Below are 26,738 nucleotides of genomic sequence, written 5' to 3'. Positions count from 1 at the left end.
AGGATATATGGATATGTATAATCATAATAATATAGCATATGTTTAAAAATTTAATTATTGGCTTAAATAGTGCTTCGGTCCCTGCAAATATGGCCCGGTTGAGTTTTGGTCCTTGCAAAATAAAAATTCAGATATCAGTCCCTGCAAAATTTTCTGTCTTTTAAAAAAGTCCCTGGGCCCACTGAAGCTGCTAGGTGGCACTCCGATGCTGACGTGGCACATGATGACTGTGCATAATTGCCCACGTGGCATCTGACGTGGCATATAAATTAATTTAAAAATGTAAAAACAATTTAAAAAATCTGGAAATTAATTTTTGAAATAAAAAAATGGAAAAAATAAAAAAATTATTTTTTTTAAATAAAAAATATGGATTTTAATTTTACAAATTAAAAAAAATTAGAATTTTTTTTGAAAATTATAAAAAAAAATCTGAAAATTATAAAAAAATTTCGAAAAAAAATCTGAAAATTATAAAAAAAATTCAAAAAATCTTAAAATAAATTTAAAAATCATAAAAAATTTCTGTAAAAAATCTGAAAATTATAAAAAATTTCCGTAAAAAATCTGAAAATTATAAAAAATTTCCGAATATTAAATTTTAAAAAAATATTTTAAAAACTCTGAAAATAAATTTTAAAATATTAAAATAATTTTCTGAATTTTTTTTTGTATAAAATTAATTTTTTGAATATTATATATTCTGAAATTTCTGAAAAAAATATTTTTTTTAAAATTAGAATTTTCATAAAAGACTATTAGGAAAAACGTTATTTTTTCGGAAATTAATTTTCGTAAATAAAAAAAAACAAAAAGCTACATAGCTTTTTTTGAAAATTTTAAAAAAAATTAGGAAATTTATCTTCAGATTTTTTTCAATATTAAAAACTATTAATTTATATTTAAAAAAATTAAAATGCATTTTCCAAAATTTGGAAAAAAAAATCCAGAATTAAAAAATAAAATATATTTTCCAAATATTAGGAAAAAATAATTTTTGCAGAAGATGGCTCTATCTTTTCATCAAATTTGCTTTTAGAAGCCATTACATTAGCTCCATTTGGTATGTTCCCTCCTGAATTGAACGATCAAATATGTAATTAAACAAAGGCTTAGAATTTTTCAGAATTTTTTTATGATTTTTAAATTTATTTTCAGATTTTTCGGAAATTTTTTATAATTTTCAGATTTTTTCGGAAATTTTTTATGATTTTTAAATTTATTTTTAGATTTTTCGAAATTTTTTTATAATTTTCAGATTTTAAATTAATTTTTCAGATTTTTTTCGAATTTTTTTATAATTTTCAGATTTGTTTTTATAATTTTCAAACAAAAATTCTAATTTTTTTTTTAATTTGTAAAATTAAAATCCATATTTTTTATTTTAAAAAAATAATTTTTTTTATTTTTTCGATTTTTTCAATTTTTTTATTTCAAAAATTAATTTCCACATTTTTTTAAAATTGTTTTTACATTTTTAAATTAATTTATATGCCACGTCAGATGCCACGTGGGCAATTATGCACAGTCAGCATGTGCCACGTCAGCATCAGAGTGCCACCTAGCAGCTACGGTGGGCCCAGGGACTTTTTTAAAAGACAGAAAATTTTGCAGGGACTGATTTCTGAATTTTTATTTTACAAGGACCAAAACTCAACCGGGCCATATTTGCAGGGACCGAAGCACTATTTAAGCCTTAATTATTTGATCAAGTGAAAAAAGGTAAAATATCCCTTGTGCTTAATTATATACACAAAGTCATCCCATGAGAACTTCAAGCCCTATCTATTTATATCACACATGGACACGTGCACTCATGCGCACACACGCTTATATACTGTTATATTAGATCCTTGACTAGCATAGCACAACCAATTGGTACCCCTAAAACTATGGGGCCTTGTGCAATCGCACACGCAAAACATGTTCAGGGGTACCATTGTACATACATAAACACTTGTGATAATACTTTTGAGAAAGCTTATGGAAACAACTTAAGATATTGTAATTAAGTTGTTTCCAACTTATTTTTGTAAGTTCTTCAAGGTAGTTAATGAAATGAACACAATTTGAGTTTATTTGATCATTTATTATAGAATTTGCTTATACATAGGCAATTATAAGATAAGTAGTTATACTTTAAACGCATAATTAAGTTGTTAAGTCAAACAAGGCCCGGGTTATTTAACGAATATATAAAAGTTAAAAAATATGGTATTAAATTAAAGAAAGAGTTTAACAAAACAAACCTTGTTAAACATCAACAAGTTGTTAACAATTGTTCATCAATAACAAACACTCATCTTTCTTGGAATAATCTACTCCAGAATCTTTGTTCATTGAATCTATGACATCTTTCACTTGAAAAATAATTCTTACAGGCACAACTCGAACAATGTGAGCCTTACTAATATAAGCTTTAATTCCAATACAAACATCGTGATTGTCATCATGCCACCACGAAGATAATAATTCATTGAAAGCATAAACGAAGTGAATACTACAATTAGATTCAACCTCTAATGTCAGAGTTGTAACACCCCGTTTTTCCAACATAAAAATTTCATCATAAATCAGAGTATTTAAATCACAAACGGAATGTCACATACTTCTTTTAAAACATAAAATGGATAATAATAATAATTATCTCTCAAATTCAACATCAAAATCTAAAATCATGCAGCGGAAAATAGTTCAGCATACTAAAGTCTTGGCACGCATGCCTTATCAGAAAATCTCATAATTTGATTCAATACTTATTCGTAAAAAGTTCATAAAGACACGTAAGGAATATATAAGAAAGCAAGCCCCATCCCGTTACGTATCAGAGCACCTAGACACAAGTGAGGAGTCCTCTCACGAACACTTCTAATCCTTATTACCTGCACATTACCAACGGTCGAGGCAACATATACGCAAAAGGGGTGAGATTTCACAGTCAATAAATTAAACATATAATTCATCAAAATGCATTTAACAACATAAATCATCATTTACATATAAAACATTTATCATTTAGCATTATATCGAATCATATTTAATTATCATTATCAAATATCATCATTAGTTCGTAAACAATTATCATCTCTAATTCATAAGCAAAAATCATCATTAAATCATAATCAAGTATCATCATATATTTTACAACTTAAGACATCATAAACATCAGCGTTAATAATCATTTAATATCATATTATTATCTTCATCAATCATAAACAGACATCATCATCAAAATATCACCATCAAATCATAAACAAACATCATCATCAAGGCATCATCGTCAGACATCATCGTTAAATCATCATTAAATATAAGTTATGACAACTCTACAATGCAACTACAACTTCAACAACAACTTAGACAACTTCAACAACAACTTAGACAACTTCATTATGCATGTGGTACCACCAAAGCATTAAGCCCCCATCGCTAAGGTCATATTTGGACCTGTCGGGCATTATGCCCCCATCGCTAAGGTCATAAAGAACCTGTCAGGCATTAAGCCCCCATCGCCGACTATGCAACAACACAATCTTCCTACAACTTGGACAACAACGTGAACATCTTATACAATTCCATTAAAATGGACAACTTCTTAAATCATGACAGCTTAGACCGACTCATGCAACTTCAAGACATTTAATAGTCAACGGCAATAAACAGCAGCAAGATACAACATATAATAGCGTTTAAATAACATACCAACATTAAAGGGAATGAATCATAACAACTTATCATCATAAAGCATCTTAAATAATTCTTATACATCATCACTACTAATCTCAGTCACCTAAACAGACTTCTGGAACTTCTGAAAGTATCCTAAACAACCCTATTTCTTACTTCTAAGATCAACTCATGACTACACGTGCGAAAGGTTCGCATCGGAACAATTTCGGGCAACTAACAGCCTAACTCGCAGTGGCGAGTAATTGGCTCGCAATGGCGAGCTCAAAGGTCTTACTTGCAGTTGCGAGTAACGTTGCTCGCAGTTGCGAGCGATGGGGTGCAGCTCGCCGTTGCGAGTGTTTCCGCTCGCAGTTGCGAGCGATGAATGTCAGTACGGCCAGAAACCTAAAAATCACAACTTTTCACCTATCTTCATGATTCTTTCATCCATATGGCATCTAATTAACACCCTAGACAATATCTAAGGTTTGTAAACTAATTTTGCATCAATCTAACATCTTTTCATGGTTTAATCATCAAATCGGTCATTTAACCCTAATCCCAATTCTCACCAAAACTCAACCTAATCATGTTAAATTCAATTCTCAGAATCATACCCTTAATAATATTGAAAGTTAGTCTCACCCTTACCTGGTTATTGCAGAAATCGACAGCCCCTTTTTGTTCTTCTCTTTTTCTGACTTTTCTCCCTTTTCTCCCAAAAGCGGTTCACGTACGTTGTAAAACTTATTCTCTCAACCTAATCCTATATTTATAATACTTGTATTACTCTTCTCACCACTAAACTTACTCACCTCACAACACAGCCCCACTTGTTAGTAATTTATTTTTATTTTTTTTCATATCTTATTTTATTTAATAACAAAATAAGTCACCCAACGTAACAACTTCACAAAATCATATACTCTTCATAATTCATTTATAAATCATATAAATCACTCAACTTCATGAATCATATAATTCACACACATCAATCATGTAAATTACTTAAATCATAAATCATATAAGCATATATTTATAAATATATTTAAAACCTCGCTAAATCAATTAAAAAAAATTAAGACGGGCGTTACAAGAGCCTCTATATCTTTAGCGTTTGGAATGAGACCAAGAATGTCTCCAAGCCACTACACCGTAACTCCAACATTAGCAACAGATCCTTCAAGTACATAATTGATTGGAGCATTCGAACCAAGCTTATAATATTATAGTAGATAAAAGGTCATGATTTGATTTAACCACTCCTTCATTGGTATTCAGTGGAATGGAAGAACTTGTACCATAAGTACTTTTAGCCTCTCCTTTATAGTACGCTTTTGCAGACATTGCCACATGTTGATCACCTAAACATCCAGAGATAAGGATATCAGCAATTGTCCATCCAAAAGCAACATTGCCAATAGCTTCTGAATTACTAACAATTTTAGGCAAAATGTCAGGATGTATTTGAAGTGCTTACAAGGTGGATTCATCCTAGTTGAGTGTTTTTAGATTCATTAACATTGTTCAGGATACATTTGAAGCATCTCTAACATACAATCCTCCTTTCACTCCATCAGTTAAGATCCAGATCAACCAAGTCTCTATTGTTCCAAACAAAGCATCTTTTTTTCTCAATAGCTTCCTCGACAACATCCGCATTTTCCATCAACCACGAGAGTTTCAAAGCATTGAAATATGTACTAGTAGGCAAACTACAACTCTCTGCAAAGTGCGTTCTACCACTCGATAACTCCTTTTCCAATCTCGTATTTCAAAAATAATAACATCAACAACATTTCTGATTATGGCAAAAAAACAACAAAGAAATGTAGTGCACCAACTAGCACTGGATTGATTGATAGAAATAATCAGAACATTGCACAAACAATTCCTTAAGGATCAAAAACAGAATTACCATTACATTAAAATGACAAGTTCATTTGAAATGATATATAACTTACAAACAATAGTTTTGATGAAATTTTGATTAAAATTAAAGGTATAGATAATGTATATTTTGCACTTTGTTATTGTAACAAACTATACATATCTTTTTCAATGATACCAACAATATAACAAATATAATACTATTAGTTTTTGTATGTTTGAGTCACACCAACAAAATAGCATTCTTATAGTGAAATTTGCTTGAGGGTATAATTGGAAGTGAAAACGTCATCCTAAAACCATATATTCCCTTTATATAAAGTATAGATAAGTATAAAAAATTTAATTAAGTAAAGAAAGGTAAGATATAAGTTGAGCTTATCTACATATACAAAGTCGTCCCTAAGACTGAGTATCATGTGTGAATCACGACCTTCATGCCCTATCTTTTTTATATCACAAACGCACGCACGTGTGCACGCTCATTCACACACACTTATATATATATAATTTAGTTATATTATATATATTTAATTAGAGCCTTAATTGGTAGAGCACAAACATTTGGTACAAACATGCTCAGAGCTACCATTGTGTATACATAAGCACTTGTGAGACTGCTGTTGATAAAGTTTATGGAAATAACTTAAGCTATGTCATTAAGTTGTTTTCAACTTATTTTCATAAGTTCTTCAGGGTAATTAATGAATGATCACAATTTGAATTTATTTGATTATTTTTATAGAATTAGCTTATACATAAGCACTTATAAGACAAGTGTTTATGTTATAAGCGTTTAATTAAGTTGTTAAGCCAAACAAGGCTCGGGTTATTTAAACAATATCGAAAATTTTAAAATGTGGAATTAAATTAAAGAAAGAGTTTCGCAGAACAAGCTTGGGTTTGCATCAAAAGGTTAACAATTGCACCACCATTAACCTAAGTAAAATCCTATCTTTCTTAGGTTTATATGCTCCATAATCTTTGTGCATCGAATCTATGACATCTCTCAATTGGAAGCAAAATTATTTCAAGCACAACTAGAGCAATGTGAGCCTTACTAGTATACCTCGTAGTTCTAATACAACATTGTGGGCATCATTGTATCACCCAATTTCTAATAAGCGGTAAAAAGCGCGAATATACAAACATATTCTAGAAATAGATGCTACGTCTTCGAATCAAACTACAAAAATACATGCATAAAGATCATGTTACACAACATAGCAGCGGAACATACATATAATCATAAAACATCTACAAGTCTCAACAAAATACAAATGTATTCTCTAAATCTCAAATAACAAGTAACATCTCAACTCCACAATACATAGTCAAATAAAACAACATGCAAGAACTACCCTAGATCAGAGCCCTAATCTAGACGCTTGCATAAAAAGAGGAACTTCACTCCTCTGCATCATCAAGCAACAAACTAAGCATCCTGCACTCCATCTACCCGTCCATACAGAAAGGTAGGTGGTAAACCACTGAGGGTTAGCATTACATCATCATAATCCATATGAAAACATAGCATTCAAGGAATCATACATATCACATATACAAAACCATCCCTCCTAGAATACTAGCATCACATGATTATTATCCCCCATCACTTACATTTCAAGCTATCACATTATTAACATGGCATAGCAAGCATATCCAATCTCTAAACAAATCATCGACATAAGTTCATCAATTATCAATCAAAAAAAGGATTACTCACCTTATTCTCCACTTAACATATTTAATTCAAAGGTTCAATTCAACATTTCAAAGTTATAAGCAGTTAATCATCATCATCAAGGAAATCACCACATCATATGCATATACATATACAACTCTCACTTCATCATTATTATCTAATTAATTATCATCAAATAGATTCACCAAGTGTATAAGCACAAACAAATAAGACATGCAATTGGAGCATAATTCAATTATTCACAACCATCAACAAAATCCACCAATGTACATATACACCAATCCACACAATCACAACATTCACCAAATTTCACAAATCCACAAATTCACCAAGTCATATATTCAATTATGACACGACTCATCAACTAATCAAATGCATATGATGCTCTAGACTCTTCTAGATGCATGTGGTACCAAATCACCTCAAGGTCGTCACCTTCGATGCAACAAAAACATCGTAATCACCTCAATTGGATATAAAATCCACCACCATCAGTCATGTATGCATGAATATATGACTCAACTACAATGCATATGTTCACACAAACAATTCACCTCAACATCACCAATATTTGTATATATGCAAACAACAACGACAATTCACCACCTCTTCACATATATACAATCACCAACAACATTCACAATACAAGCAACATATAGTTGTCATACACAAATACATCACCAATCATCTCCACATAAATCAACATATAGTTGCCACCTTTCCACATAGTTCTTTACAATCCAAAATAAGGAACAACTACAACATATGATCACAACATCATGTTCATCACTCAACAACCATTCATACACCATTTCATAGTCATATTAATCTATTCACAAAGGGTTCATAAGACAATCAACTCTTAAAGTCATTTTCTACCAAGTTCGTCTCCAAAAGTCACAACTTAGAAATACTAGAGGTTATGAACCAAAGCCAATTCTACAAGCTCAATTGCCTATGCCATGTATTCTCACAAGTCACTTATATGTGCAGTAGAGTTTACATAAGCATTTCATCGGCCAAATACGATGAATTCACGAAGAATTCAAAGTTCGTCTCACTTTATCACTTTTCACAAAAATTTCCATTTTCAAATCACAACAAGTTAGATTCACCACATCATAGTTTAAATACCATTAAACACCTTAATTGAACTCATAAAACATAAGTTTAAAGTTTGGAAACAATCCAAAGGGTTTGGGTCGACTTAGAAATAGTTATGCGGATTTTTTGTAAAATTTTCTCTAACACCTCCTTGGAGTATTTTCCTCATAACTCAAAAACCAAGAGTCATTTTCAAGTCAAACCAAAGCCATTGGAAAGCTAACAAAATTATCTACAACTTTCATGTTTACACCGAAAGCCAATTCAAAACAGAAACGAGGGAAAAAGACGCAAGAACGCGAAACAGGGGATGCTACCACTGTGCAGATTGCCGTGGCGAGTAAATCTACTCGCGAGGCGAGTAAGCTCACAGGGAGCACCTCCTGCTCGCCTCCAACTCGCCTCCCACTCGCTGTGGCGAGTTAGGACAGTCCTGTTACGAGAAAAACTCACTTTTTCACCCCAAAACCCCAATTTTGACTTCCCAAAGCTCAAATTTGATCCCAAAGTTTGTTTAAACATTTCTAAACATGAAAAGACATTCAAATCCATATAAAATTTGTCCCAAAACATTCTCTTAACAAAATCATCATTTGACCCATTTTTCATCAAACTTCAAAAACAACACAAGTTCATAGCAAACACCACAATTATGATTACCCAAGGTTTTAATCATCAACAACAATATCTCTCAACAACATCAGCAACTAACTACCATGAATTCATCAATAATTCATCACAACAACATCTCATATCACCATTTTTGGACAAAAATGCAAAGCATACATGGCGCCGTTGCCGGGGAGTTAACTAATTTAATTAGCTTTTTCTTAGTGATTAGAATTCTCTCTTCTTCTCTTTCTTTTTCTGTTTTTATTTTTATTTTTATTTTTCTGTTATCACTAACTTTTTGGGTTCTCAATTTTCTATGCGAAAAACCAGAAATCGAGTTGTAATAATCAACGAGATTGAAAGGTATTTGCATAGACGAAAGAGAGACGCACGAAATAACACCGTCATGGCCAATCGCACTCTCAAAGAGTATGCAACGCCGTCTACGGCTGAGCCACAAGCTGTTATTGTGTACCCAACGGTTGAGGATGACAATTTTGAAATTAAGCCTGCCCTACTTAACTTGGTGCAGCAAAACCAATTCTCGGGATCCCCCACTGAGGATCCCAATCTTCAAATCTCTGTTTTCCTACGAATTAGTGGAACCATGAAGGAGAACCAAGAAGCCGTAAGACTTCATCTCTTTCCCTTTTCCTTAAGGGATAGAGCTAGCGCTTGGTTCCATTCCCTCGAAGTCGGTTCCATTACTTCATGGGATCAGATGAGGCAAGCATTCCTTGCCCGTTTCTTTCCACCATCTAAAACCGCTAAACTTAGAGACCAAATCACGCGGTTCAACCAAAAAGATGGGGAATCTCTCTATGAGGCGTGGGAGCGTTTCAAAGAAATGCTAAGACTTTGTCCCCACCATGGCCTAGAGAAGTGGCTTATAGTCCACACTTTTTATAATGGCTTGTCTTATACCACTAAGATGTCTGTTGATGCAGCTGCAGGTGGAGCACTTATGAACAAGAACTACACGGAGGCGTATGCCTTGATTGAAGACATGGCTCAAAATCATTACAAATGGACCGACGAGAGAGCCATCACTAGTTCTTCATCCTCCAAAAAGGAGGCAGGTATACACGAAGTCTCTAACTATGACCACCTTGCTTCTAAAATTGATACACTAACTGAAAAACTTGAAAAACTCAATGTTAGTGCTATCAATTCTGCTTCTACTCCTTCTTGTGAAATATGTGGTATAACTGGTCATGCTGGTGTTGATTGCCAACTAGGTAGTGCTATTAACGGTGTTGAGCAAATGAATTATGCTCAATACAACCAAGGGATGAGACAAAATCAAAATTTTTATAAAAACCAAAATCCCTATGGACAAGTAGCACCACCCGGTTATGCAAACAACCAAAGATTCACTCAGAAATCCAATTTGGAAATTTTGTTGGAAAATTCTATTGCCAACCAAAACAAACAACTTCAAGAACTTAAAAACCAAACTGGATTTCTGAATGATTCTCTTTCCAAGCTCAATACCAAGGTTGATTCTATTGCTACTCACTCTAAAATGCTTGAAACTCAAATCGCTCAAATAGCCCAACAAGTGGCTACCTCTTCCCAAACACCGGGAGTCTTTCCTGGTCAAACCGAAGCCAATCCCAAAGCCCAAGTTAATGTCATATCTTTTGGGGGTAGTAAGTTAGGCGAAACTTTTGCTAAGGTTAAAAACATTGGGAAAGAAAATGTCAAGCCCTTAGGTGATAAAGTTGTGATAGTAGAAGCAAAACCACTTGAAGAAAACAAAACTCCATCCCCCTTAAATCCTGAAAAGCTTAAACTAGAGGGTAAGTTTGAAAAATTTGTTAACATACTTAGGAAAATTTGCATTAAACTTCCCTTTGCTGAAGCTTTGTCTAGGATGCCTCTATATGCCAAGTTTTTAAAGGAAATTTTTTCAAAGAAAAGGGATATAGAGCATAATGAGACAATAGCCTTGGCTAAGGAAACTAGTGCAATCATCCAAGAAGCACCCCCAAACTTAGAGATCCAGGTAGCTTTGCCATACCGTGTGAAATTGGGAATGAAACCATAAACAAAGCCTTATGTGACTTAGGAGCTAGTGTTAGTTTGCTGCCTTTGTCTCTTCTTAAAAGGATAGGGATAGGAGAGTTGAAACCTACCGAAATGGAATTAAAGTTAGTTGATCGTTCTACCATGAAACTTGTAGGATTTGTCGAGGACATACCTGTTAAGATAGAGGGGATATACATCCCTACTGATTTTGTAGTCGTTGACATTGAAGAGGACGATGACGTCCCTATAATCCTAGGTAGACCTTTCCTCGCAACTGCAGGAGCTCTCATTGATGTTAAACTTGGTAGGATGGTCTTTCAAGTGAGTGATCAAATGGTAGGATACGAGTTGGAAAATGTTATGAAGGGTCCCGCTCTTTACTCTTGTTGCATGCTTAACGATCATGTTGTGAAAGAACGTTTTATAGCGTCATCTACACAATATGATATCTTTGATCCATTCTAAGGACTCTTTCTAACCGTCAAGCTAATGACATTAAAAGAGCGCTTCGTGGGAGGCAACCCACGCATTTTACTGCTTTTGTTTTGTTTTTCTTTGTTTTAAGATATTTTGTAGGTAATTGTCCAAGTTGATTCGAAAAAATGGAAAATTTTTGAAGCCCCAGGACCAGAAAGGTGGCACGGCCCGTGCTAGGTATGGCACGGCCGTGCCAAGTTTTTAAAAGAAAAATTGAAGATTGAAGTCAGAAAGATGGCACGGCCCGTGCCATGGGTGGCACGGCCGTGCCCGTGTTCTTGTTGCCTATATACACAATTTTTTTCCTTCTTCTTCCTCATTCACAAACAACAACCCTCTTTCATCTTTCAAACTTCTCTCTAAACCTCCATAACCTTCAAACCTTCAAACCCTCATATCTCACTCAATTCTTTCACCAATCAACCACAAACTTCATCCAAAACAAAAACCACCAATCAAAAACATCCTTCACCCATTCAAACCCATAATTCACCAAAACCCTAATCTTTCAAAACCTAACCCAAACACCACAAAACCTTAACCAATCTCCACATCCAAACCAACAAACCTTCCTTAAACATCAACCCCAACCCTAAACCAATCCTTTCCACCACAAATCCTCCCAAACCTTAAACCTTCAAAACCAATTCCAACAAGGGTCAATGGCTTCAAGAAGAAGTGGTAAAGAACCAGCAAGCTCTCAAGGAGGACCTCCCCCAAAGAAGCAAGCACAAGTGAAGAATCATGGAATAAACTTCAAAAACAACAAGCAACGGGACAGGTATAAAATTCTAATCTCTAAACACTTGCATCCTTCTCGTTATCCTGATCCCAATACTTTAGATGTGCTAGAGCTGTTTGATGATGTTTCTAGGATGATAGGAAAGTTAGGTTGGACTGATTTGCTGAAACCTATGCGGGGTTATGAAAACTTCACTTATGAATTTTTAAGCTCAATTGTTTTCACTAAAGATAAGTTGAATTTTGATAACCCTAACCATAGAGTTGTTTTTCGGTTGATGAATATTGATTATGACATGTCACTTCAGCACTTTTGTGAGGCCTTAGGTTTTGCAAATGAAGGATATATTCATGATCATTGGGATCCTAGCCTAAAACCGGATAACTATGACCCAGCTGCCTTTTGGACACGTATCACCGGCGTTTCCAACTATGTTCCTAGAGCCAACAAAGCTAGCAACATCCACAACCCCGTACTTAGGTACCTCCAAAGGGTAATGGCTTGCACTATTTGGGGTAGAACCGAGCTAGGAAACACTAGAACCGATGAATTGTTCATGATATGGGCAATGTTCCACAACCACCCCGTCAATACTTGTTTTTATTTGATTGATTACCTAGACTTTATCGGTACTAGACCGGCCGGTAGAGGAGACATAGTGGTGGGTGGCATCATTACATATATAGCTAGGTGTTTTGGAGTAGGTGAAGATGAGGGGATCAAACCAATTGAGGGAAACAATAGGCTTAACATAGAAACCCTTATTGCTATGAATTTCATCAAAACATCGTCCACCGCTCCATTACCAACTTAAGCTAAATGTGCCAATCGTGTTTTTATTACCTAACCCATCTCGGACTACCACCGAGGTGGAAGAAAATTGGTTGTATGTTAATGATGTGCAGGTTCTTGGTGAGCAAGATGATGAAGAGGGAGAAGGTGCTAACTTGCACCATGATGAGGGAGAAGGTGCTAACTTGCACCAAGAGGGGAACCATGGCCATGAAGCCGGCGAGCTTAATGAAAATCAAAGATGGACATGGATTCATAATGAGATCGAGAGGATGAGCACCGAGCAACAAAGGCAAGGTGTTGAGATATCCGGCCTTCGCAATGAAGTTCAAAGGGGCAACCGTGTCAATGATGAAAATAATGAGATGCTCCGTCGGATGATGCAACACCTCCAACTTCAAGGTCCTCCTTACGGACCTCGATAAACAAATGTGAGCTTTCCTCTTCCTCTCTTCTTCTTCTTCCTATCTCTATCATTCTTCTTCTACTCCTTCTTTCTTCTCCTTTCTTCTTCTTCTTCTCTTTTAATTTCTTTTTCTTTGAATCATTGAGGACAATACTTCCCCTAAGTGTGTGGGGGGGGGGGGGGGGGGCTAATTAAGTGTCTAGAGTCGTAGTGTTCCCAAACTCCCTTGAACTTTATTCTTTTGTTTTGTTTTTATAGCAAGAGGCATGACCAGTAGCTTGTTTTTAATGTAAAAAATGGCATGAAATTTTTTGTTTTGTCTCTTTCTTAAAGGTTGCCTCTTGTACGTAAAAGTAGTTTCTTGTGTTTCTTATGTTCTTGCTATGCCCATGTCATGTTTTATTGTGAAATTCTCCAATGAGAAAAGCACCCGGTTGCAATCCTTGAGTAAATGTATGAATAGGTATTTTAAGGAACACGTTCTATCTTTAGTGTTAACGTAGACCCTTTAAAGTCTTAAGAGTAAAAGTAGTATAAGTTTGTGTGGGAAAATTAATCAAATTGTTCTTAATTGTTATATTCTTATTAATTTGTTAATGTTAAATGGGGCGGGAGAATGGCACCAACATATAGGGGAAAGGACAATTACATCCTAACTTCCTAATTGTGGTGGTGACTCCTTAATTTGAACTTAAAGTGAAACAAATTCATCAATGCTAGGGGGAAAGGACAATTACATCCAAAAAGACTTCCTACGCGGAGATGAAACAAATAAATAATTTTGCAGCACTGCTTAGGGTGATTTTGAATCTAGGGGGAAAGGACAATTACATCCGAGAAGACTTCCTACGAGGATAGATAGCCCCTAAGCATCTGCAGCCCCTTGTGCTTAATTGTTAAATTAATTCAATCTTAACTTAAATTCCCATCACTCTTATATGAAATGAAGAAAGGACTTTTCTCGGTTACTTTAGCATTAAGGATAGAACCTATTCCTCATAATATCTGTCTTATACAGGAGCAAGAAAAGGGTTGGACTGCACACACACACTCACTTGAGACTTGATGTTGGGTAGAATAGGTTCATGAGAAGTGTTTGAAGTTGTAATTAGTGTACTTGAAGCAAAGCCTTTCTTTTGAGACATTTGTTCTTAATATTGCCATAATCAAATTTTTTGTTGCTGCTATGTCTGTTGCCTTTTGCTTGAGGACAAGCAAAGATTCAAGTGTGGGGGAGTTTGATGAGTCATAGATAGTCTTATTTATTGCCTTATTTAGTTTAGTTTTATTTTAGATTTGATTTTATTTTATTGCATTTTATTTTAGTTTAGAATATTTTACTTCAAATTATGTTTTATTTTATTTTAGGAATAAATATATGGTGGAAGGTGCCTTGGAGCAAAAGAAAGAGGACTGGAACAAATACAGCGCAAGAATACGAAGATACGGGACAAAAATATGTCCCCCAAAGTCAGAAGCTTGGCACGGCCCGTGCCAACATGTGGCACGGCCGTGCCCGTCTCCAGGACCTGTTTTGCTGCTTTTCTTCAAGCCCAAGTTACCCTGTTGCAGCTTTACCGTTTTATCCTTTTAGTTGCTTAGTTTCTAAGTCAGATGTAAAGCTATAAATAGAGTAGCTCTCCACCATAAACAATCATGCTTTACTTTGTTTATTTCAATTGCTATTTTAATAAAAGTCTTTATTTTCCCTTTTACTTTCTCTGCAATTTACTTTACTGTTATTTTCTCTCTTCTTCCCCCATGTCTACGATGAACATGAGTGAGTAGACTTCTTCGTCTTGGGATTATTGGGGAGTCTAATGACTCAATCCTAAACAAAACATGTCTAAACCCTAATTTCTATGTAACCCTAATTTCTAATCTAGATTCACCGTCTTAACGTGGATTAACAATTATCAAACTGTGGAAGCGAAAGCGGAGGGTTTGATAATCGTTAATCCATCATCCCAAACATCAATTCATAAAGCGAGAGCGGAGTCTTGATGTTGGAACAAGTGAATCTAGACAATAGTTGCAAAACAGTGAAATAGTCTTTGCAACTATTGAGACAAAGAGTAGTTTCAATCCTCTATGCATCTTCTAGTAATCATGTCAGTGAAATAGGCTTGGTTGCTAGAAGTAAACTCTCACCGGACTTTCATCGGAAAGGTGAGGGGCTAAGGGAAACTGGTCTTTAGAAATTAGTGTGTAAATCATGAAATTAGATGTTTAGGTTTTGTCTAGTGAAGGATTAGTCATTATGATGAACCAATGATCCTAAGGCCCTTTATTATTATTGTTTTTACCTTCAGCAATCAAACTCTCTTTCATTAACTTTCTCTCCTCTAATCATTCACTAAAAGTTAATTAAGTTGAACAACTCCCTAGCGGAACGATAACTCTACTTACTACTATTACTTCGATAGGCCGTGCACTTGCGGTTTGGCCCTATCAGTTCTCTTTTAAAATCTTTATGATATTTTATCTTTTGTGTTATACTCTTTGTTTTAGAGAATAATTTGTAGCAGAAAAATATATCTAAATCCACTATTAAGTTCTAAAATATTACCGTTTCAACATTTTCTACACAAACTGTCTTTGAAACTTGGTTATAGAGCCGAAGGGCTCTACTTATTGTTCTTAATGATACATTTATTTTTATATTCCTCTCCGATTTAAAAATATCTCTAAAAAAATTCTCCTGATCACTAATACAACATGTCCAAAAAAATCAATAGACTTGTAATTAGTTTTCCTACTAAACCATATCATTTTTAGTTGTATTTCACTAACACCGTTCCACTAAACCACACCACTAACATTGGCTTATTTCATTTACACGATTAACTCACTAAAAAAAACTCTTTAAAATACTCGAGCACCTTTTTTTTTCCTTCTTCAACACAAGGTCTAAATTGAAAGCGCAACCAATATCATTCACACCAATATATTCAAAACTATATATATAAAGTACACCGATTATTAAGAATAATTTTATAAATATTGCCCGTGCCTGCCACATGGGTATAGAGGTCTAGTTTAACCATATATACTTTTTAAATTTAGGTTGAGATATAGACTCCAAAAATTTTAAAAACTATGAGAGTAAAGAGACATTAATTTTTAGAAGACATGTTTGTAAATTACACTAGTGACCCATATTTAAGTAGTTGTAAAAAAAGAAAGATTTAGAGTTTTTTTTATCAAAGGCAAGTGGCATGATATATAGAAGGGTTACTAATTTACTTCCACCTAACTTACTCTTAAGTGGAGGTTAGTGATCAAATTAAAACTAGAGACGAGGTATGCGAGGTTTAACTAAATTTTAAGGGAGGTCAATGTATTTTCTCCATAAAAAATTAGCAACCTCTTAAAATATTTTATTAGTTTTTTTTTAGTCAAGCAACCTAGTGGCTGAAATTCTACCCATAGTGAGTATATGAAGAATCCGTGGTTCAAACATTGTCATATAAATTGTCTCAAATGGTTGTTCAATTATCACTACTCATACTGCAATGCATTGTACCTACTAAATAAATTATGCTCACAGCAACTTCATTTTATTAATTTGTTAATTAACTTTTATTCATGGTACCTTGTTTTTCAATTGATTCAAAACATACGTTTTAAGCTCTTGTCCGTCTTCTGAGAAGTCACTTGATTGAAAGTTTCTCTCTTTAACTTTGTAAAACTCGATTTGAGATCCGACACTAAAGAAGCGCTTATCACAGCAGCGACGGAAAAAAAACTATCATCATAGCTCAATTTTTTTTTTGATAGAAAAATACCCGGTCATGAAAAAAAAAATCGCTATATTTATGAGTACTCGTTGGATAAGTCTCATAAGAAATAAGATTTTTAACTAAACAAATAAGATTTTTTTATTTTTTTTAACCAAAGTAAGAAATAAGAAATTTAAATTTGTTTGAATTAAATTAAATAACAAAACACTGCTCCTTTACACTTTCCGCTCATTGCGCGTGTAAACAATTTTCATGTGGGACCCTCCTAAAATTCTGGCTATTTGTATGATGAAACCCTAAAATGAAAAAACTTCATGCACGGAGGCGCTAATTTTTTCTTCTTACCATCAAACCATGAATACTAGAATGAAAAAACTCAGCGTCCCCGTTGGTGCCGTTATCGTCACCACATTCGGCGGCGCTGTGATCCTTCACAATCCTTCAAACTCCACCACCAACCACCTTCAAGTTCAAGCTCTTCGGCAGAAGCTACATGCTCCGGATGTTGTTGTTCCGTCGAGGGAGAAGCAGCAGTCGACATTGATGGCCGCTACCAAAGTGGATCCCCTTGATGTTCTTGTTATTGGCGGTGGTGCCACTGGTGCTGGTGCTGCGCTTGACGCCGTCACTCGTGGACTCAAGGTTGGCCTAGTTGAACGGGAGGATTTTGCTTCTGGAACTTCGTCGCGATCCACCAAGCTTCTTCATGGAGGTACATTGCAAATTTACAAGGAAATAATAATGAATGAATGAATCATGCGGTTTTAGATAATCAATTTTCATTGATTTTTATTTGATGAATAGTTTTGGCTATGACTTATCAGTTAAAATTTAAAATATTCAATTGTGTATAATATAGTTTCTGCTTAATAGATCAACATGTTATTTTTTTAATTTATGTTTTGATTCTGAAATTTATGTGTGTATGAGTGTTTTATCTTGGTTTTTCGGGTGTCAAACATTGATTACGTTTGAACCTTTTTAACCTTTGATATCTCATTTTTCTTGGGAAGGGAAAAAATAAGCAAAACCCTTGAGAATCGAGGTCCGGGAGTTGTTTTCCCTACGGGAAGGTGTTAGGCACCCATAACGACTATAGTAACCTATAGGAACCGTCTTTACTTTCTACGCGCGCGCTTTATTTTTAAATGCTATTTGAAAGTGTTTATTTAAACCTAAGAGTTTTCTAAGTGAAGAATTGGAGGAAGAAGAAAGTGTTTGAATTTTTATTTTATTTGAATTGAAGGAATTTTGATTCCTTGCCTACGTACCCGTTTAAGGGATCAAATCCACCGTAGTTCTCTTCCAAAAAGATTTTTGTTTTTGTTGATTGATTTTAAGTTTGAAAATTGGAGTTTTGAAGAATGGAGATTGAGAGGCCTTAAAGGCATGAGACTTTAAGAAAAAAAGTGAGGTTTGATTAGTGATTTTGGAAAGAAGTCAAGTATGATTAAGATTCATTGAAATTTTGATTAAGAAAATAAAAGAGAAAATCAATGGGGTTTTGGACCCCAAGGTTTATTAAGAAAATGGTTTGAGTGATATTGTTCATATTTTTTGGAAAAGAGATTTTTCTAAGTGTAAAGCCTAATCATTCATCTAAACATACAATCCTAAACATACATCTAAACATGCATACCCTAACCATACATCTAAAAATATCTATGTGATGTGTGTGCATGTGTCGGTGCTTGTGTCGGTGTACATCATTAGAGTCCATTGTCCTTTACATCATTGGCCTAGATACATGCTATGGTCTTGCAAGAATTTAAAAGCATAGGAAAAACATTACAAAATTCCTAAGTTTTACATTCTAATTTTTGGTAAAACTTAAAGTGCAAGAAACAAGATGAAGGAGGAGATGAAGTAGGGAATGCTTATGAATGAATGAAACATGAAATGAAATGGTTAGTGGCATAAGGAATAATAGGAATTGAAAATTATAAGCAAAAGAAATGCTAAAAGACTTGGCAAAAGTTAAGGAAATTTTTAACCTAAAAGTAACTAAAATCACCTAACATTTACCATAATATCAAGACAAGTATATGACCTAGAATCCTCACATCATGACAAGGTTTCAAAGGCTTTATTGTAATCAATAAAGTGAGAATTATGAGGACACATTCAAGTCAAGAATTATGATGTATCTAGGCATATTGGCATCATTTATTCACAAGCATAACTTGCAAACCAAGCAATTAAACCTAATTCACACACATGCAACAAAAAACACACACAAACAGTAGCTAAGACTTCACAAAATCATATGGTATAGGTCACAAACTTTCATCAAAAAAAATTGGAACTAAAATCAAGCAATTTTCACAAATTTTTAATACCAAATATCACAAAATAACAAGAAAATTATCACATTATCTTTTATCAATTTTTAATATGCAAAATCATCACAAAAATACCACAAAATTATCAAGACATGTGTGTGAAAATTTTTAGAAGTTTTAAGAATTTTTAGACACAAAAACATAGGAAAATTCACAAATTTTAACAAATATAGTAAAGAATTAACAAGAAAATATTACATATTTTTAATCCAGTTTCAACACATAACATCATCACAAAAAACATCAAGAAAGCGATCAAGGAACCATAGAAAATTTTGTAGGATTTTTCATGAAAATTTTTGGACAGATAGGGGTGCCAATAGCAAGAAGCAGTGACAAAAATAGTAAAAAAAACAAAGGACCAACGCAGAAAGCTTAAGCCCAAACCCAGGCCCCATGGGAAATGGATCCTGGATCCACCAGGGATCAAAGAAGGCCGTTGGATCGATCCAACTGGATCAAACCCTAGATCTGACGGCCAGGGTGCAAAACCAGTGGACCAAGACTGAACCAGACCGGTTCAGTCACCTATATAAAGGCTGGTGGACCGGTCTAATTCATTCTTACCATTCGTTTCTCTCTCTTCTCTCAGATTTCTCTCTTCTTTTCTCTGAACCCTAACTTCGCCTGAAACTGGGGAGGACGGCGGAGGAAGATGAAGATTCATCGGAATCTTCATCTTCTCCGACGAACCGATGCTAACTTTTGAATTAATTACCCAGAAATGTTCGTCTTCCTCCCTAGTTTACGGATCTATGATTGTTTTTGTGAAACTGTGATGAAAACAAAGTAGATCGGACTCTGAACTTTCGGTTTCTAGGGTTTCAAACTATTTCTAATCTTCTTCGAAACTAAACCCTAACCTAACCTATTTTCTATGCTGATTACGAATTTGAACTCTGATTTGGAAAATAAACGGTGAATCTTCATGAATTACATTTTTAGGGTTTGGTTTCAAAGTTTTTTCAAAATCTTTTCAAGGTTTTCACTTCGATTCACCATTTATTTCTCACTACGAACCTTCGATGATGATCATAAGTGAAAACGAGAGGGTTCTTATGTGTTTACCTGAATTTGATTGGAGACTCGAACTGGATTCTTCGGAAAACTTGGATCCTGGATGTATTCTTGATGCTTCTGGTAAGTTTTGCACAGAAACTGAAAATAAATCAGTTCTTCATCCTCTTCTTCTTCACTGGTTCAAATTCTTTTTGATCTTTCTTCTTCTCTTCCTCAAATTCTCTGTGATCATGCTGATTCGTCCTCTGGATGATTCGGCGTTGGAATTGCAGAGTCTTACAGTTCGATGATGAAGGTTCGCTTCGAATCTCTGAGAACTTGCGAAACAAAACGTTTTTAATTCGAACTGTTTTTGTTGCCAAATTCTGGATTTGAGCTTTATGTGATGAAGTTATTAAGAATTTGTGATGGATTGGTTCGAATTTGTGAGGAATTGGTGTGATTTTGTGTTTGTTACGGTGGTTGAAATTCTGTTACGGTGGTTTTTGTGGTGGTTGAGATGTTGGTTACGGTGGCTAGGGTTTCTGAGAAGAGAGAGAGAGTCTGTTAGAGTTTTTATGATGATGTGTCCTTTTTGGAATGGTGAATCCCCTGTGTATTGATGACTTGGCCCCTTTTATAGGCTGCCATGTGGTCTTTGACCCAATGATATTCTGACATGTGTTCCTGGACTTTGGACTTGACTTTGGACCAATCTGCAAATTATAAGAACTAAAAGGACTATTCTGCAAATAACACAATTATAAGGACTAATATGCAAATGTCAAAAAAAAAGACTAAGGAACAAAACCTAAGACTTTAAGGGACCAGAATGCAATTGTTAGAATTTTTAGGGCTAAAAATTGAAAATTAAAATAAAATCGAATTAAAATTTGATAAATGGGAAAATAACGTAAAGTGAAACGATTAAAAACAACAAAATGGACTAAAACGAACCAATTACCTAAATGAGGTACTTTAAAGTAACCTCTCTCTGCCAAAATTTCGTGTGAAAAGACCAAAATGCCCCTAGGGACTAAAACGACTCAAAATGACTCAGATGCAATTTTAAAATGGATTTTATCATGAAATTAAGGCAAGAGTTTATTTAAACCAATTGAAAGGTCTCAGAGACAATTTTTAGAATTTAAACAGAGTTTTAACACATGAAAAGACCAAAATGCCCCTAGGGGCTAAACTGACTCAAAATGACTTCAAATGCGATTTTTGAAATGGATTTTGACATGAGATTGAAACAAAGACTTATTCAAACTATTTGAAAGGACTCAAACAATTTTCAAGGACTAAAATGAGTTTGGATACAGGAAATGACTAAAATACCCTTTTTTATGAATTTTGCAAGTAATATTGGAATAAAATGCAGAGAAAGATGTAATTGATCAGAGACAGTTCAAATGACTTGAAATGCAAGAAAAGAATAATGGAGCTAGTATTTTTAGGTCCAAAATTAGGGTATAACAATGAGTCTGCAACATGTGTGAATATATGAATGTTTGTAACCGAATACAACTAACTGCAGCACCGAGACGGATCTAGGATTTTTGAATAGTGGAGGCATCATATAAAAAATCGTCCTCTACTATTTTTTATACTATGGAAATTTTGAATGATTTTCTCATTTTCAATATCAATAAAAATACTTTTCTCTATATAAATAACTAAACAATCATTTAACTGACCATCTGCCACTCGATTTCGCGTTCAATTCTTGATAATATATTTATATTATCAAGAAAATATTTGAGTTATATGATGATAGGTGTGGGCCAATAGAAAAATAATTTGTGATAAGTGTGGGCAATGTGGTCAAAATGTCAACTATCGGTACATTATACTACTAAAAAAAGTGTTTCTAAAATTTGTGTAAGCACGAGTTCACACAAATAACAACATGCATTCGTCCCTGCGGACATTTTTGATTGAAGACGTGTTAGGACACATCTAAGTGTGTGTTCGACAATGTCACATGCACTGACATAGACACGACATACACTTGTGATTAAATTGAATCATATCATTTTCTCAAATTATTATTGTTGTCAATTGTGTTGGTGTCCATATTGGGTTCGGTGTATGTGTTTGTGCTTCATATTATTGTCCATTTTGGGATCCGACTTGTGCCTAACAATATTGTGTTTTGACGACTGGTGTATTTGAAAATGATTCTTTCAAAGAAAATGATACAAAACTGCTCAATGTGATGTGGAAATATGCAAATGGAGCAGCACCAACTTGTGTTGAACTCGGTATATACCAGATTGGCCACTTGTTCTAATCCAACTCTAGCAAAAAATCCTACATCTAATAGCATAAAACATTGTTTTTAGGAGACTTAGGTTTTAACATGGTATTAGAGTAAAGTTGAATTTCGGAACATGGAAAAATGGGCATATATGCATTGCTCAGGCTTTAAGGCCAAAGAGCTTTTGTGTGAGGAAACATGTTACATATAAAACCATTCATGAACTCTACACCTAATAGTTTAGAATTTGGATTATTTACCCTTTGGTCTTGAACTGAACCTTAGTCAAGATGAGTTTTTAATACTTGACCCCTTGTTTCCCCTTTCTAATATCAGTGTTATTGTGAACTTTTAGGTGTTCGATACTTGTAGAAAGCCGTCTTGCATTTTGACTATGGACAATACAAGTTAGTACTTCATGCACTTGATGATCGTAAACGAGTTATCGAAAATGCACCACACCTATGCCATGCACTGCCGTGCATGACACCATGTTTTAGCTGGTTTGAAGTAGTGTATTATTGGGCGGGCTTGAAGATGTACGATTTAGTCGCGGGAAGACAACTGCTGCACTTATCAAGATATTATTCCACAAAAGAATCTGTTGAGCTCTTTCCCACTCTAGCAAGAGAGGGAAAGGATAGAAGCCTAAGGGGCACAATTGTGTATTATGATGGACAGATGAATGATTCACGTTTTAATGTCGGAGTGGCTTGCACTGCTGCTTTAGCTGGTGCGGCAGTGCTGAACCATGCAGAAGTGGTATCCTTACTAAAGGATGATGCTGGACAACGGATAATTGGTGCACGAGTTCGAGATAATTTAACCGGTAACTTTTCTTTTTAATTTCTAATTGTTACCTTTCCCTCATCCCATAAGAGAATAAACCTCTGCACCCCTTGACTAGGGTCCTGGATACGCCATTGATTGTGGATACTTAGAAATAGTTCTTATAATTACCTTTGTTTGCTATTTTGAGAAATGCAGGTGAGGAGTTTGAAACATATGCGAAAGTGATTGTGAATGCAAGCGGGCCATTTTGCGACGCTTTAAGGAAAATGGTGGACAAAAATGCAAAAGAAATGATTGCTCCTAGCAGTGGTGTCCATATTACACTCACTGATTACTATTCTCCTAAGGGAATGGGATTAATTGTTCCTAAAACTCAGGATGGACGTGTTGTTTTCATGCTTCCATGGATGGGACGAACCATTGCTGGAACTACAGATTCTAGTACTGACATTACATATCTTCCAGAACCGCGTGAAGATGAAATACAATTTATATTGGATGCAATATCCGATTACCTTAACGTTAAGGTAAGTTATATCTGCCAATAGATGGTTTTTTAACTCATTATGTTTTCTCTTATTTTCTCAAGAGTTGGTACGGAGAAAACACAATTATGTTCTTTAATTCATGCAGCTAATCTCACCTAGTAGGAAAGGCTGCAATTTTTATTTTATTTTTTTCAACTTTTGTTATTTTAGCGTTTATTTAGGATTTTTTTTTTGACTAAAACGAAAGCTATTATGATTAACTTTTTCCAAAATCTATTATTTTTAAATTCGAAACAAACGCACCCTAAGAATTACAAGTTCTATGAGATATTGCTTTATTTGTAAGTATATGTTAGATTGTCTTAGGGAAAAGATTGGAAGAATTTGTTTCTTGTTTAATTATGTTTGTCATTTGATTCTTGATTAAATGCAAGCCAACTGCCAATCAATCTAGATGTCATTTTAATGTATCTATTGCATTTTCCGTCTTACATTGTTTGCTAACCGGGAATAAATAACAATGGAAAAATTTTAGGTTCGCCGCACTGATGTACTTTCTGCTTGGAGTGGTATTCGCCCATTAGCAGTGGATCCAACAGCGAAAAGTACCGAGAGTATCTCAAGGGATCATGTTGTCTGTGAGGATTACCCTGGTTTGGTCACCATCACTGGTGGCAAGTGGACCACCTATCGTAGGTAACAATCTTACGAGCAACTTGTTGAAGTTTGTTTAGATGTGGTTTCATTGAGTAGGCATGACAGGGTTTAGGTTTTAGGGTTTAGAGTTTTGTGTTGGTAATTTTAGTTACTCTAGTTTAAGTACTCAAAATTGAAAGTCAAAATTGTGATGATCCGTTTAAGTACTCAAAAGTTTCTATGCACATGAATATTGTGATGATCTTTGTGTTTCAGCATGGCAGAAGATGCTGTTAATGCCGCTATAACGTCTGGAAAACTGACCCCCGCTAATGGATGTGTGACCAACAATCTCTGCATTGTTGGTGGTGAAGGGTGGGAGCCTTCTTCGTTTACAGTGCTTGCTCAACAGTATAAGCGAATGAAAAATACACATAGTGGTAAAGTTGTTCCAGGGGTAATGGATTCTGCTGCTGCCAAGCATTTGTCTCATGCATATGGAACATTGGCTGAGCGTGTGGCTGCCATTGCTCAGGTTTGCTTGTATTAATTGCTTTATATTTCATATTCTTATTTTCATTAAGCAACAAAACATTTACAGAAGCATCATAATTAAATGGACTGGCCTCACTAAGAAGATTACATCAGATTTTGAGGGAAACTAAAAAATCGCACGTAGAACTCTAAAAATGAGGCTTCATATTACTGTTTAGTGTCGGGCTAATGTGATTTTGTAAACCATAAAATTGACTCTATATTTGTATTTCAAAATGAAAATTTGGGCAAGCGACTTGCCCATGGTTACCCTTATTTGGAGGCAGAGGTAGCCTATTGTGCTTGTAATGAATATTGTGAATCTGCTATCGACTTCATTGCAAGGAGGACTCGTCTTGCTTTCCTTGAAACTGATGCAGCAATAAGGGCATTGCCTCGTGTGATCGAAATATTGGCAAATGAGCACAAATGGGACAATTCAAGGCAGAAGGAAGAGTTGCAGAAGGCTACAAATTTTTTGAAGACTTTTAAATCCTCAAAAAATGCCCAGTTTCATGATGGGAAGCACATTTAGTAAGTGCAAAAAACAGGAGACGTTTTATATATTAAATATACTGTACTTGTTATAGCAAATAGTTCGATCTGGATAGTCTCCAACCTTGTTGTCATGCACGGATCAGAGCCCTCCATTTACCATATTGTGTTGTTGATCATAAACAAAATAATAAAATCAATAGTCAAGATTGGACAGGACCCCTGCAATGGCACGAGAGAGGGTCCGTGTCCCAAATAGTTATCCAAGTTTTTGGTATAGACTAAAGTTGAGACAGTAAAACATTGTGGGCCAATTTCTTTTTTATGAAGAGTTTATCAACACTCTCATATTGTCATGCAAGATTACTTATTTTTTTTTTCATTCAATATCATCAGTAAGCTTATTTTGTAACCGCAATTTCAAAATAGTCGTAACATGTTTGATTTGCATCTGACTTGAAAAGTTTACACCTATGATATGTGTGTCTCACTTTTTACGAGCAATTTTAACATGAAATTTTTGACAACAAATTAGATAGTTTACACGGATTAAAAGTGTAGTTTATTATGTTCTGTAGATACTTTTTTTTTTTTTTTGAAAGAGCATAATTTTATTGAAATAGAGCAGCCTAGCACAAGTAGTGCAAAAAGCTGGAAGTTACAACCACAAAGCCTTAAAAAATACATCAGCACACCAGAAAAAACCAGTAGCCGTAGACAGGGAAAAAATGGCAAAACAGATGCCACAAAACACATCAAAACCGAAGCCTGCAACCAGCCAGCAGAGGAACAACACGCCAGGCTAACAATTAACAGCAGAAAACCCAATATAGCAGCAAAACAGATGCCAACAGAAAGCTCCCTGTCTGCTCCCAAGCCAACAGCAGTCCTCACCTCACCTCCTCTTTAAGCACTCTCTAGGATTCCACGACCACTCATAGAATATGCAAGAGGCAATCTTGAGCCCACTCAAAACCCAAAACCAAGACAACACCTTAATTTTGTCTACAATCTCATC

The 26,738-nt window shown here is 34.7% G+C and overlaps 1 protein-coding gene, 1 non-coding gene and 2 pseudogenes across 2 annotated transcripts; 2 read left to right on the top strand and 2 right to left on the bottom strand.

Moving 5' to 3' along the window:
• Window positions 1-2,222: 2,222 nt before the first annotated feature.
• On the bottom strand, window positions 2,223-6,151 carry LOC146925926 (glycerol kinase pseudogene; annotated as a pseudogene).
• A 3,598-nt stretch (window positions 6,152-9,749) lies between these two features.
• Window positions 9,750-9,856, bottom strand: LOC146925925 (small nucleolar RNA R71). The gene has a single exon (XR_015009075.1). It is a non-coding gene; the product is annotated as a small nucleolar RNA R71 (small nucleolar RNA).
• Window positions 9,857-17,515: 7,659 nt separating this feature from the next.
• Window positions 17,516-25,987, top strand: LOC146925923 (glycerol-3-phosphate dehydrogenase SDP6, mitochondrial-like). Its single transcript, XM_085758360.1, has 5 exons — window positions 17,516-17,883; window positions 23,131-23,604; window positions 23,763-24,094; window positions 24,591-24,751; window positions 24,968-25,987. Exons 2-5 carry the CDS (start codon window positions 23,259-23,261, stop codon window positions 25,239-25,241), a joined length of 1,113 nt encoding a protein of 370 aa, XP_085614486.1. The 5' UTR covers window positions 17,516-17,883; window positions 23,131-23,258; the 3' UTR covers window positions 25,242-25,987.
• On the top strand, window positions 17,526-17,924 carry LOC146925924 (glycerol-3-phosphate dehydrogenase SDP6, mitochondrial pseudogene; annotated as a pseudogene).
• Window positions 25,988-26,738: the final 751 nt, after the last annotated feature.

Source organism: Medicago sativa, chromosome 4, assembly GCF_051527215.1.
Source record: "Medicago sativa cultivar Bolivia chromosome 4, Bolivia_mono, whole genome shotgun sequence".
Lineage (NCBI taxonomy): Eukaryota > Viridiplantae > Streptophyta > Magnoliopsida > Fabales > Fabaceae > Medicago > Medicago sativa.
Note: the sequence above shows the minus strand (reverse complement) of the source record. Positions and strands in the feature narration are given on the sequence as shown.